Here is a 12,779-nt window from a genome sequence, read left to right on the forward strand (position 1 = left end):
GTTTTCAGTTTCCAAAATTTTGTTGCCCCTGTTTTCTTTGTCCTTGTTAAAAACAAAACAAAACCCTGCTGTCATTTTAATGAGGCTCAGAATGGAGCAGAGATTAAACGGATGTGTTAATTCACCATCTTGGAGAGGAAGTTAGTCATTGATTTCTGTTTTCTTTCCAGAGAACAAATGATTTTCCATTTAAATTCTCCCGATAAAAACATCCAGTGCACCGAAGCAGAGCAGGTTGGGCTTCCTTCTAGATCATCTTCCTATTTTTTTAATGAAACAGATCAATTCAGCTGACTAAACAGAAAATTAAAATTCAAACACAGGCTGCCAGGTTTGGAGCCATTGAAGGAGAGAAAGAGCGAGATATTAGAAAGAGGAAAAGATGTTTCCCCTGGAAGAGTCTGGCTTCGTCAGCTTTTACAGACTTCTAGAAAGACCTTGAGGGAACTCTGACAGTGCTGTCCCCGCTGGAGGCTTGTTCCTAACCCACACCCCCAACTTGGCTACTTCTTGGGAGAACAGCCCTTGCTAGACCAGGAGGCTGTGTGCTGTTACTCAACTCAGACCCTTCCTGCACTCCGTGGCAGCCAGGACTCACTCAGCCCACATCCCTCCCTGTGATCCAAACATGCAGTCAGCCTCTGCCGCTGGCGCCTCTGGCTCTGAGCAAACGCTCCACACCCTGCCCGCCCTGGCCCCTCCTTCTGGCCCTCCCCAGAGCTGGTGTCCCCCCTTTTCAGGGGAAGACACCCCTCCCCTCCACAAGGCATCTACGCAGCGCAGCTCTGCATTATCTCAGAAGGGCGCTCCTCCCCACATTCTAGGGTCAAGCGCTTCACAGCTACACGTGATGCCTACCCTCCTCACTTCCTGCATTTCTTCAGCCCAGGTGCATCTTTTAGCATCGTCATCTTTGCCTGCCCTGGAGAAGGGATAGGCTACCCACTCCAGGATTCTTGGGCTTCCCTGGTGGCTCAGCTGGTAAAGAATCCACCTGCAATGCGCGAGACCTGGGTTCAGTCCTTGGGTTGGGAAGATCCCCTGGAGAAGGGAAAGGCTACCTACTCCAGTACTCTGGCCTGGAGAATTCCAGGGACTATACAGTCGATGGAGTCGCAAAGAATCGGACACAACTGAACGACTTTCACACTCACTCTTTGCCTCTTCACTGGATCTTCCACATTCCTAGGAACGTAGTTTTCTTATTAAGATTTCTGTTTAATCCTCGTGGCTCAGATGGTAAAAGCATCTACTTGCAATGTGGGAGACCCAGGTTTGATCGCTGGGTAGGGAAGATCCTCTGGAGAAGGAAATGGCAACCTACTCCAGTACTCTTGCCTGGAGAATCCCATGGACGGAGGAGTCTGGTAGGCTACAGTCCATGGGGTCTCCAAGAGTCGGACACGACTGAACAACTTCACTTTCCCTTTAATCCTCTAAACATCCTTGCTGCCATACTCTCTTCCTTAAAGAGCGGGCTCTTCAGGAGCCCCAACGGTTGCCGCCTGGCTGTCCCCACCACCCTCCCTTGCTTTCTCCCGGTCACTGCTTGGCATGCAGGTCCCTGTCCCAACGCTGGCTGCAGGTCTTCCCTTCCCGGGGTTCCTCCCCAGCCTCAGTCCCTCTTCCCAATGACAGCATCAGTAGACACGTTTCTAGCTCAAACATCAGTTACACAGCAGGGAGTCTGACCCTGTCCAAACTGGATGCAGTTTTTAACATGGGATGAGAGGTGGGTATGCAAGTCTTTATTCTCACTTAATTATTTACACGAAGGTTCAATTTGTGTTTAAAAGTCTGGAATACTTCTAGAACAATCCTCTCTTCTAGCACTTTGGAGACCTATATCTTCTCATTGCAAGATTAAAGCTCTGCAAGCAGAAGAATAATTACTTACCCAAAGTAAAATCTTATGCAAATGTTTTTGAGCCCAATACAGACTAGCAACTCTTTAGATGACTAAGAATGATCTGCCTTACGATAACTGTAAACACGAGAAGCAAAGGTTCCGAGGCTCTAAAATAAGCACTTGGGATAACAGAAGGCCCGTGTAGGCGGCCGGCAGTAATTGTGAAACCAAATGATGATCGGATGTGACTCTGAAGGGCTTTCAACCCAGAGCAGCTCAGACCATTACAGTGGTTATTCTCACCCCCACCTAAAGCAAAACCCTTAACAGGCAAGACTCCGCAGCTTTTTAAATACAAGGAAATATATCCCTTACTGAAATCAAACAGAAGAACAATATAAGGCTGCTCGATGCCAAACATCATCAATGTCATGAGCAATGAAGTTGCAAAGGACTGCCAATAACTCAAATTGTTAAATGAATAACCAGCTCCTTTTCCCCCAGTAAATGTAGTTTCAGATGCTGCTGCTGCTACTGCTAAGTTGCTTCAGTCGTGTCTGACTCTGTGCGACCCCACAGACAGCAGCCCGCCAGGCTCTGCCATCCCTGGGATTCTCCAGGCAAGAACACCGGAGTGGGTTGCCATTTCCTTCTCCAGTTTCAGATGCTAACAGTCCACAATTCTCATAGCAGTACATGCATTAAATAGAATCAAATACTTCATAAAAGCCAAGTCACATTTAGCCAGTTTCTATCTGAGCAACTCCAGCGCACAGATGTTAGAACAGAGGTCATGGGTGAAACAGAGAGTCACCCGCCTGCAAGCCTGGTGCACAGGTCACCGCCCGGTTCGGAAGACAGGACACGTTAGCAGAAGACTCAGTGATGGAAGAGGCTCTTCAGCTGAACCAGACACGACTGAGGGGCTGAACGAAACGGGTCCATGACCCAAGCCCTGGAATCAGGAAAGCTGAGGCCACAGGAAGATGAGGACAGGCTGATGGGAGGGGGCAGAGCCCTGCCTCGTGGAGTCTGCGTGGAAACAGGGGTGGGGAGCAGACAGAGCCCGGCTGGACCAACGACCCCGTACCTGCCCCTTCCTACAGGGCCTGCCTGCCGTGGTCCTCCGAACCCAGCCACCATGATCATCACTGAACATTGAACGTCTCCCTTTCCACTTAAACACCAGGGTCCCCCACGGCCGCCCCAGCCAAGTCCAGGGCCCTGAGTCACACACGCCAAGGACTGTATCTGTTTGACTGAGTGCTTACTTTCATACTTCCTGTTTGACTTGAAGGTTCTAGAAAACAAAAACCTTGCTTGTTTTTTAATATTTTGGTATGTAATAGGTCTTACAAGCACCTTATGCACAGCACAAAACATATTTATTAGATGAACAGATGATTGAATTAATAATTTTTACGTATAAGATTGGCAAAGTAAATGGGCCAGTCAGCAATGACCGTGCATAGGAACTTAGAAGTTTGGTCAGAACTTTAGATTTGATGATTTTTATGGAGAGCAGTAGCATGATAAAAATGGTAATTATTATAACCTGCTTTAGTTGTGGCTGTGTTTCACAAAGGACTAGGCGTAAGAAGATTACTTTGCTAATATAATAATATCTTGCTAACAAGATGAGGCCTTTTGACCAATGTGCATATTCTTCAATAAACATCAAAAGAGAAATTGTCCCACGTATCTTTGCCTTAAATCGATTTTAAACGAGTTCATTTCTGAGATGAGAGATGACTTTTTTAAGGCCAGGTAATAGTTATTGTCTCTTGATTTGAAAGATCAGCAACCAAAACCCCCAAGAAATTAAGGACAGTTTCCTTATTTATGAATTATGAATATTCCCCATATTGACACTCAAAATTTAAAAATCAAAAGAAGTCCATTTTGCCTATTCGTATCATAATGCAGAACACTTGACCTTTCGGTTTTATCATAGCTAAAATTTACATAAGCAGAATTTTATAATCCAGCGTAACATTTGGTTGTGAAATGAAGGAATGCATCAGCATGTGGAAATGCCGGTGCGTTAACAGTTTCAAGAGGCGGTAACTGGGATCCATTCTCCTTGCTAAGAACTCACTCCTTCTGTGCCCGGTCTCACCTGCCCTGCGTCAGCTATGCAGTCACGGCTGGTAGGGGTGGCCACTCAGGGAACACGCAGGAGGAACAGATGAGCGCTCGGGGTCTCAATCTGAATGGCAGGTTAGAAATGCTCGGGAACCTTTAACAGCCATGGACTCAAGCCATGCCCCAGACTACATCAATATGCTTTAAAAGCTCCCCGCATACCCCTCCCGACATCCCATGTAAGTCTGTTATGCAGAACCAAGGAACCAAGAAATTCCTTGAGAACCAAGGAATTAGTATTTTCTTTAGCCACGAAGAAACACTTTTTATATCTGATTTTTTTTTTAATATAGTATCAAAAAGATGAAATAACTTAGGAGCAAAATAGACGATGCAACTAACATTAAAGGAAAGAAAGAGATTCTCACTCACCTGCCTTCTGACAGTGTACAATCTTTTCATACACAGCGTCTGCATTCTCGATCAGCGCCTTGAGGGACTGGATCATCTGCAAGGGAAACACCCGGACAGGCGGTCACACAGACAGCTGGATGCAGGAGGGTCCCTGCTCGGGCCAGGCCCTCCCCCGGCGTGGCTGAGCGAATGCAGCCACAGGCCCCCCACCTGACACCCCACTCAGGTTCACGGGGAAACTGATCAAGTCACACCTCCCTACACGAGCGATAAGACCAGACGGTGAGGAATGTGTCCCCAGGGTGCTCACACTGGATGTGACCCTCGAGCCAGCACCGAACTGAGTCCCTTTCAGTATGAAAAGAAATGGACACGGGTGCACATCCGATCCGTCCTTCATGTTAAAACCTCATCACCTTACAGAAAGCTGCAGCACCCAAACGCCTCACTCAATTCACCCAAGATGCCTCCGTTTGAGAAGCGGTTTAAAACTTCCGATGAGGATCAAAAACAACATTTATGTGATACATCAGGAATGCTATCCCCCAAGCCAGTGTCTGCAGCGTGCCTATGAGTGATTTTCGAATTCCAGTGCTGAGGTCCTGCTCCACTGCATGTGCTTGATTCAGGAGCTATGCCTGAATTAAGAAAAAGGAACAGGGTGCAGCTGACCCATTATTTTATTCACCAAAGTGCTGGGGAAAGATCTGTCTGAAGTAAACTTTTTGGCTCTGAAATTGCTATGAAAATGGGAAGGCCAGATTCAGTTCTCATGATTCAAATAGGTACAATTATAATCCTCGCCATAAGGGTAGACTCTCGCTTTTTGTATTCATATTTTTAAATTTAATTTTCATTTCATAGTGGAGTACAGCTGATCTACAGTGTTGTATTAGTGTTAGATGTATAGCTAAGTGATTCAGTTATACATATATCCATTCTTTTTCTGATTCTTTCCCTATACAGGTTATTACGGAATACTGAGTAGGCTTCTCTGTGCTACATAGTAGGTCCCTGTTGATTGTTAGCTTTTTGTATTTAAATGTCCAAAAATTTCATGTGATAATATTACTCATCTCTGCTGCATGGCCATTTTACTTTATATAACAAACACCACTCCATCATTTTCCATTCCTAAATTCTGCCTAGTTTTTCTTTATAGTACTTATCGCTGGCTGCCACAGTACTTATTTTATAGAAACTAAATGTATGTAGGTTGGATTATTTATATAACTTGAAGAGCACCATATTTTATTAGTTGTACTTGTTTAAACTAAAGCATAATCAACATGCCTCTTAAGAAGTACACCAGATTCTTAAAGTGAGTCACACAGCATTTATCAACGTCCACTGTTCTAAGAAAATGCCAGTAAACACTGTGAAGTTTGAAGGTCAAAGCAGGTGCTCGCTCAGGCCTTCATTCGTTATCTGTGAGGTTCCCTCCGGGCAGCCCTTGAACGCCACTGGGGCCGGTAACCGAAAGGACTCAGCCGCTGTCTGCAGGAAGTCTACAGCCCCGTGGCAGGCCTCCCGCTTGGGAATGCAGTCTTTCCACACTCGATCTTCAAGATCTGAGTCATTCCTGTAAACTAAAATATTCTACTTTACAGCGTGACATACTGAACAGGCAGTGACAAAAACGAATAGTTCAGAACTCAATGATACCGATGGAAAGTCATTTGTACCATTCCACAATTTGCATACTGAAAAGGTTCAGACCGTCATCAGTAACCTTTCTCAGCTTTGATGTCGAGCCAAATAAGACACACCAAGAAGCCAGGACGTCTTCCAGCAAGGATGCTGGCTGTCCCAGCTCAGTGTCAGGGAACTGGCCAATCGTGCCTCCCTCATTCAAACTGAGGCGGGGCGGGGGGGAGGGGGGCAATGAAAGGCGCCTGGCCGTGAGACAAGGGGGCAGTGCAGCAGTGGTAACAGCCGCGAGGGAAGACTCGGGCCTCCAGACAGCCTGTGGGGGAAGGTGGTCACCAGAGGTCCGCGCCGGGGGGAGCGGGGGAGGGGGACAGGCACAGCTTCACGTGGGTTCCTCGGCTTCGTCACCCAGCGCGAGACCATAAATGTGGCGAGCCATAGTTTATTTCCCACCTGCAGGCTGAGTTTAATGAAAGGCATGATGAGGGTTCACAATAATGCAGGGATCAGAGGAGGGGAGGCTTGTGGCTGGAGCCTGCACAGAGCAATGTCCCAGGGGGCTCCCCTCCCACCTGGGGGCCAGGCACCTCCGGGGGCCCCATGTTAGCAGAATGAGCAGGCCTTCCTGTCCTGCACTCACTAATACTAGCTTTGTTTGAAAAGCCTGCTGTGACAAGGCTCAGAGCAACAACAGCTCACATTTTTATTCTTAGAAGCATCTTCCAGTTTCAGGTATCGCCAAAGCTGCTGCACCTTTTAAGCGCAAAAGACAACAGGGCTTCAGAAGCGCACGTTCCACCTCGAGGAGCTGGAGACGGACACCGCCCTGCCCCGAGCTCTGTGCCGCGGGAGGACCCGTCCTCTGCCCCGGGGACGATGGGGCCCTCAAGCTCCGCGTGCGGGACCCTGAGGGTGCTGAGTGCCCGTGAAGGACAGGAGACCCGGAGCCCCGAGCAGAGGGTACTCACAGAGCCGGGGTCCCGCGGCCGCCACCCACGTGCTCCCAGGCCAACACCGAGACCCCTGAGCCGGAGCAGGGCGTGGGCCGGCTCAGCACCAAGTCCTCCTCCCAGTACCGGGACGGAGCGGCCCCTGAGCTGCACGCAGCATCTACACCACGGGGGCGGCCAACACCCCGGCGGAGGGAGGCAGGCACCGGGAGGAGATAGGGCAGCCCCATCACCGCATGCGGCGCAGAGCAGCGGAGGTTCCGCGGGGACAGGCCCAGGAGACGGGGTCACCGGTCAGCAGAGCCCAGACACTGGAAGGAAGAAACCCCCCGGCCTCAGCGGGGGCAACTCCCTTGCCCCCCCTGTCACGGAGTGAAGTCAGCATCCCCTTGGGGAGGAGGAGCTGCCGGCTTGGCCCGTTTTGCAGCTGCAGAGTGCGCACTTATAATGAAGCTTGTAGTCCCGGGAGGGCCTGGGGCCGGGAGGGCTGGGCCGGGCCGGCCTTCCCACCCACCCGCCTGGCGGGCCGAGGTATGGCTCCCACTTGGCCGACAACTCTGCCCAGAGGCGCTGAGGGCGCGGCGGGGACGCGTGGGGCATCGTGAGCGCCGGGCAGGACCAGCCTCGGGCCAGGTCCGCCACGCTGCAACGCTGTGATTACTGTTGGTCCGAGTGCCGGCTGAGTGAGTCAGAGTGAGCGTGTCGACGCCTCCCTGGCCCCAGGGACCTGCCAGCGCTCTCCATCTCCCAGGCCCACGGGAGGCGGGCGGTGGCACTGGTTCCACGGATGAGAAGTCGGAGGGCTCCAGAGCGAAGCGTCTTTTCCAAGGCCGCCTGGTGTGCGGGCAAAGGCTGTAACTAAGCACCTGGGCACAGGTATCGCGGTGACTCGGGGCCTCCGCGGTGCCCTCGGTACCACGCCGGGTCCTGACCACAAGCAGAGCTGCCCGAGAGGAGAGCGCACCCCAACCAGGACAGGGGCCAGAGGCAGGGGACGCCCGGCCTCCCAACAGGCTACACACTGGATGGACAGCATCTCCCTCCTGACGTGGGCACACGAGTGTGGTTTAAATGACGTTTCTACAAAGCACTTTGCAAAGCTATTTTCTTAAGGACAACGGTAAACAATTTCCTGGGCTCCACTTATCAATTCATTATTAAAAAACAGAAGTCATTTACGTTTAATATAAAACCAATAGAATACGCACCTCAGGCTAGACAAAAGCAGATAGATGGGGCGTGACATCAAGGGATGAGTTGAAGGGAAAAACTGCTTTCAGTTATCTAATTTTCTCTGCATATGTTACATTAATATGTCACCATAATGCAAGGCCCGGTAGAGTGACTGGTTTTATAACCACGATTTGCATTAATGCAAATACATTCATCAACACTCCTTAAATGCACAGGTGTTAAGTCTCAGCGCCGACATCACACATCCAGCTGCCAGCCCGAGTGACTTACCACGTGGAGCCTCACACTGTTTACAAGGCACAAGATGCTTCTACACCGCTGTTGTTAAGGGCTTCCCAGGTGGCGCTAGTGGTAAAGAACTCCCCTTGCCAGTGCAGGAGACTCAAAGATGTTAAGTTTGATTCCTGGATTGGGAAGATCCCCGGGAGTAGGAAAGGGCAGGCCACTCCAGTATTCTCACCTGGAGAGTTCCGTGGACAGAGGAGCCTGGCAGGGCTAGTCTGTGGGGTCATAGAGTCGGACACAACTGAGTGACTGAACACAGTGGATTCTATATTAGTGTCCAGTTACGAGTACCTCCTAAATTTATGGAACTAATATGTTAGGAAAATCTATTGATTTAACATAGCCCAGAAACCCAGTTCATAAGTCAAGTTCAAGATAAGGTTTCAGGACAGGACTCAGGCAGAGAAAAAGTAGGCAGTTTCAACTAAACACAAAGTACAAATTAAAATTCACATTTTATTAAATTGAAAAGAAATCAGGAATGCCTTTCATAAAAATGCCTTGTTTTGAAAGTTAAACGTCTCTGTCTATAGATATGGTTATGAGAAAAACTATTACTAATTATTTTATCTTACTATATTCCTGTAGACCACTTATTTTCTGTTTACAATTTGCATCTAAGTAAGAACATTCTGTTTTCAGAATAAGCAAATCTATGTCTTTTTGTAAGGACTTTATGTCAGATTTTGGACAAGACCCCAAATCTCCTTTCACGCCAGGGACCCAGATTTTGATGATTACAAAATAACTTTGCTAGCAACGTTGAGTCCGTGGGTGAGAGCAGCCCCACGGCCAGAGCGCTGCCATCTTCTGAGCCCTAGACTCCCCTCCCTTCAAGCTGGCCGACAGTTTCAGACCTCGGACGCTTCCTCCCGAGCCCTCCCGCACGCACCCCGTCCTGACACACGGCCGCTGCAGCTGTTCCCAGTGAGGATGCAGTCAGAGGAGGGCTAAGGCTGCGTGAAAGAGAGTGGCCACACGGCATGAAGCGGGGGTTCTTTGACACAGACCCTGTGACCGTGTGACACACAGCAGGTATGTGTGTCCCCGACTCAAACGTTAACAGCTGGCCGTCATTCACAAACTCATCAGTGAGCTGGTACCAGCGATATGCAGCCCACCGCTGCCCCACCTCCCCACACCCCAGACCCTCATGGCTGTACTTGGAGGACAAAGGGTGCCCCGGCGGCAGGAGCAGCTCAGGACCAAGCTCGTGGCAGGTGCCCCGGCGGCAGGAGCAGCTCAGGACCAAGCTCGTGGCAGGTGCCCCGGCGGCAGGAGCAGCTCGTGGACCAAGCGGGCCCCTCTTAGGACCCTAGGGACGGCTAACCACACAGCACGCCTGAACCGAGGGCCAAGGTCTGCAGAAGACAAGCCAGTTCGGTCCACAGCAGCGGTTCCCACCCATCCCGGGTTATCCTGTGGCAGTCTCTACACTCAGCGTCACGAGAGGACCGCCACCCTTGTGCTCCATGGTCCGAGAAGTCAACCCACCGCTGAGAGCGAAAGTCCCTCAGGAATCTTTCCGCTTCGGCGGGTTTTTGTGTGTGTGTATGTGTTCTTGAAAGTAGTGTCCTCTCTGAGTTAACAACACTACTTTTGTCTTTATCACTTTACAATAAATATTACTGCGCAGGTGAAGAATTTTCAAATCAAATGTGGGAACTCTTGGACCCGGGACTTCTAAACTGAAATGCAGGGGTAACGTGTTCTTTCACGAAAGCTTCCCAGCACAGCAAAATGCCACGCGGTTGAACTAATGGGAGAGAAATCATTTATGAAGTTCTTGTTGGAAATTACAACGTGGCTTTTTAATACTTGAACAGAATATGAAAATCACACATCTCTGCCAGGGCGCAAAATTCACGAGGCTGTGGGTTCTCTGCCCAGCAGCCGGCTCACCTCACATGCGGGGGCACCACCCAGGGCCCGGCTCATCACCCCATCCAGCGAGCTCACTGCGAAAACACTTTCCAAACAGCAAACTGCTTCCAAAGGGACTCGCCCTAGTTTGCCCCACAAAACTCGACGTCCACGTTTTCACTACGCACACTACAGAAAACCATCGGGAAAATCCTCTATCAGAAAAATGAGAAAGAACTCTCCCAGACAAAGACAAATATGAAATGAGATCACTGATAAGCAGACTCAAAAAACACGATACAGATGAACTTCTGTACAAAACAGAAATAGACCCACAGACGTGGAAAACAAGCTTACGGTCACCAAAGGGGAGAGGTGGAGGAGATAAACTAGGAATTTGAGGTTAACACATACACACTATTACATATAAAATAAATAACCATCAAGGACCTACTGTGTAGCACAGGGAGTTATACTCAACATCTTATGATAAGCTATAATGGAAAAGAATCTAAAACAGAATATGTATAAATGTATAACTGGATATATGGAACTGTATCTATGCGTAACTGGACCACTTTGCTGTGCACCTCAGACTAACCCAACATTGTAAAACCACCTATGTTGTTGCTATTCTTCAGTTGCTAAGGTGTGTCCTGCTCTTTGCAACCCCGTGGATTGCGGCAGGCCGGGCTCCTCTGTCCTACCCTGTCTCCTGGACTCTGCTCATATTCATGTCCATTGGGTCACGATCCATTGAGTCAAAGGGGCTTGAGTAACTCAATGAATCTACGAGCCCCGCCATGCAGGCCACCCAAGATGGACGGGTCATCCTGAAGAGTTCTGACAAAACGTGGTCCACCGCAGAAGGAAATGTCAACCGCCACCACTATTCTTGCCCACGGATGGTATGAAGAGGCAAAAAAAAAAAGTCAACTATACTTCAATTAAAAAATAAACTTTAAAAAAGAACTGGCAGACGGAAGGTGTTACTGGATTGTCAGCCGAGAGGCACAGAGCACAGCTGGATTCTGCTGCGCACGGCCCGTGGGCTGGACGGGAGTGGGCAGGTCAGAGACCCACGGGCAGCGTCACCAAGTTCAGCAGACACTCCACTCGCCTTGGAGGGATGCGTGGGGCGTGGCGAGAAAGGGGCCAGGCTGGAGAGACAGGGGATCAGGCTTCTAAGCTGAGATGTGCTGTGATTCAGGCAGAACTTGAGGCTGTGAACAAACGGCACGGAAGAGGTGGGGTGGGGTGTGAAGGGGGTGGGAAGGAGAGGCGGGCTGGAGACAGCTGTGAAGGGACAGGGCGGCGCCAGCGACTGCCGCGCCCGGGCCCAGAAGGAAGAGCAGAGACCCAGAGGGCGACCCTGCCGGGAGGTCACCCGGCCTCACCCAGCAGCTGTCAAGCGCTTCCTGGGCTACGACGCGCCCTTCTGGTGGTGGCGCCCCACGTTCCTGAAGCCACGCTCAGGAAGTGGAGTTCCGCCCCAGCTGGCTGGAGGGGTTGGTGGTGCACTGGAGGGGGCGGGGGGCGGGCGGGGGGGGGAAGGGGGAGGGGAGGGAGGGGGAGAGGGGTGGGGGGAGGGGGGAGGGGGGAAGGGAGGGGAGAGGGGTGGGGGGAGGGGGGAGGGGGGAGGGGGAAGGGAGGGGAGAGGGGTGGGGGGAGGGGAGGGGGAGGGGGAAGGGAGGGGAGAGGGGTGGGGGGAGGGGAGGGGGAGGGGGAAGGGGGGAGGGAGGGGGGAGGGGAGGGGGAAGGGGGGAGGGAGGGGGGAGGGGAGGGGGAAGGGGGGAGGGAGGGGGGAGGGGAGGGTTCTGCAGCAGCCGGAAACTGGGAAAGCTTGGTTCGGGGGTCGGAAAATTGGGACTGTTCTGCACGGAGGTAGCAGCTGAAATGAACTCATCTCTGAGGGGGATTTTAAAGATAAATGAAGACATCACGGCAATGCTCTAGAACCGCTCAGATTAATAAGCAGAGGGAACCAATGGAAGAGACGCGGCGGCGGCGCCCGGGGCGGGGACAGAACAAGGCCGCTGAACGTGTCCGGGCTGGGAAGGGGGTTTCTGGGAGGTCCGCAGTGTCCGGAGCTCCGGACGCGGCTGTGGGGTAGCTCTGGACAGTCCGGCGCGGCACCAACGGCTGTGCTGTAATGTGACAGACGTGCTCCTGAGAACCATGCACCAGGACAAACAAGCTGTGTGGCGAACACGGGTCTGGGGCACAGCACTCCGCCATTCTGCAGTGACACGTTAGAAGGGGCAAGAGCAGAACACAAGCGTTGCTCTGTGCTGCGTGTCCAAGTACTTAAGGAGCCACACGCGGCCCTAAGCCTGGCGAGTGGGACCCGGCCTTGAGAAAGACCCGGAGCTGCTTGTGGGAGTAGGGGAACCGGCTGCAGCTTGTGAACTTCTGTGAGGGGCGTGAGGAGGGGTCTGAGGTCTGATGAGAGGTTTGAACTGAGATGTGGGGGAAGAAAAGCTGTGACC

At 51.2% G+C, this 12,779-nt stretch overlaps 1 protein-coding gene across 4 annotated transcripts in view; it reads right to left on the minus strand.

The window, feature by feature from the left end:
* The window catches only part of PLCL2 (phospholipase C like 2), a 213,981-nt gene that overhangs the window by 51,252 nt on the left and 149,950 nt on the right, over nt 1–12,779 (minus strand). For all 4 annotated transcript variants that reach the window (XM_086377578.1, XM_086375156.1, XM_086375974.1 and 1 more), the window contains exon 4: nt 4,367–4,442. In XM_086377578.1, the coding sequence (XP_086233704.1) occupies nt 4,367–4,442 (76 nt within the window). The remainder of the gene's footprint in view (nt 1–4,366; nt 4,443–12,779) is intronic.

The sequence above is a fragment of the Bos grunniens genome, chromosome 1 (genome assembly GCF_055505025.1).
Source record: "Bos grunniens cultivar Pamir isolate PY7600 chromosome 1, Bosgru_T2T1.0, whole genome shotgun sequence".
Taxonomy (NCBI): domain Eukaryota; kingdom Metazoa; phylum Chordata; class Mammalia; order Artiodactyla; family Bovidae; genus Bos; species Bos grunniens.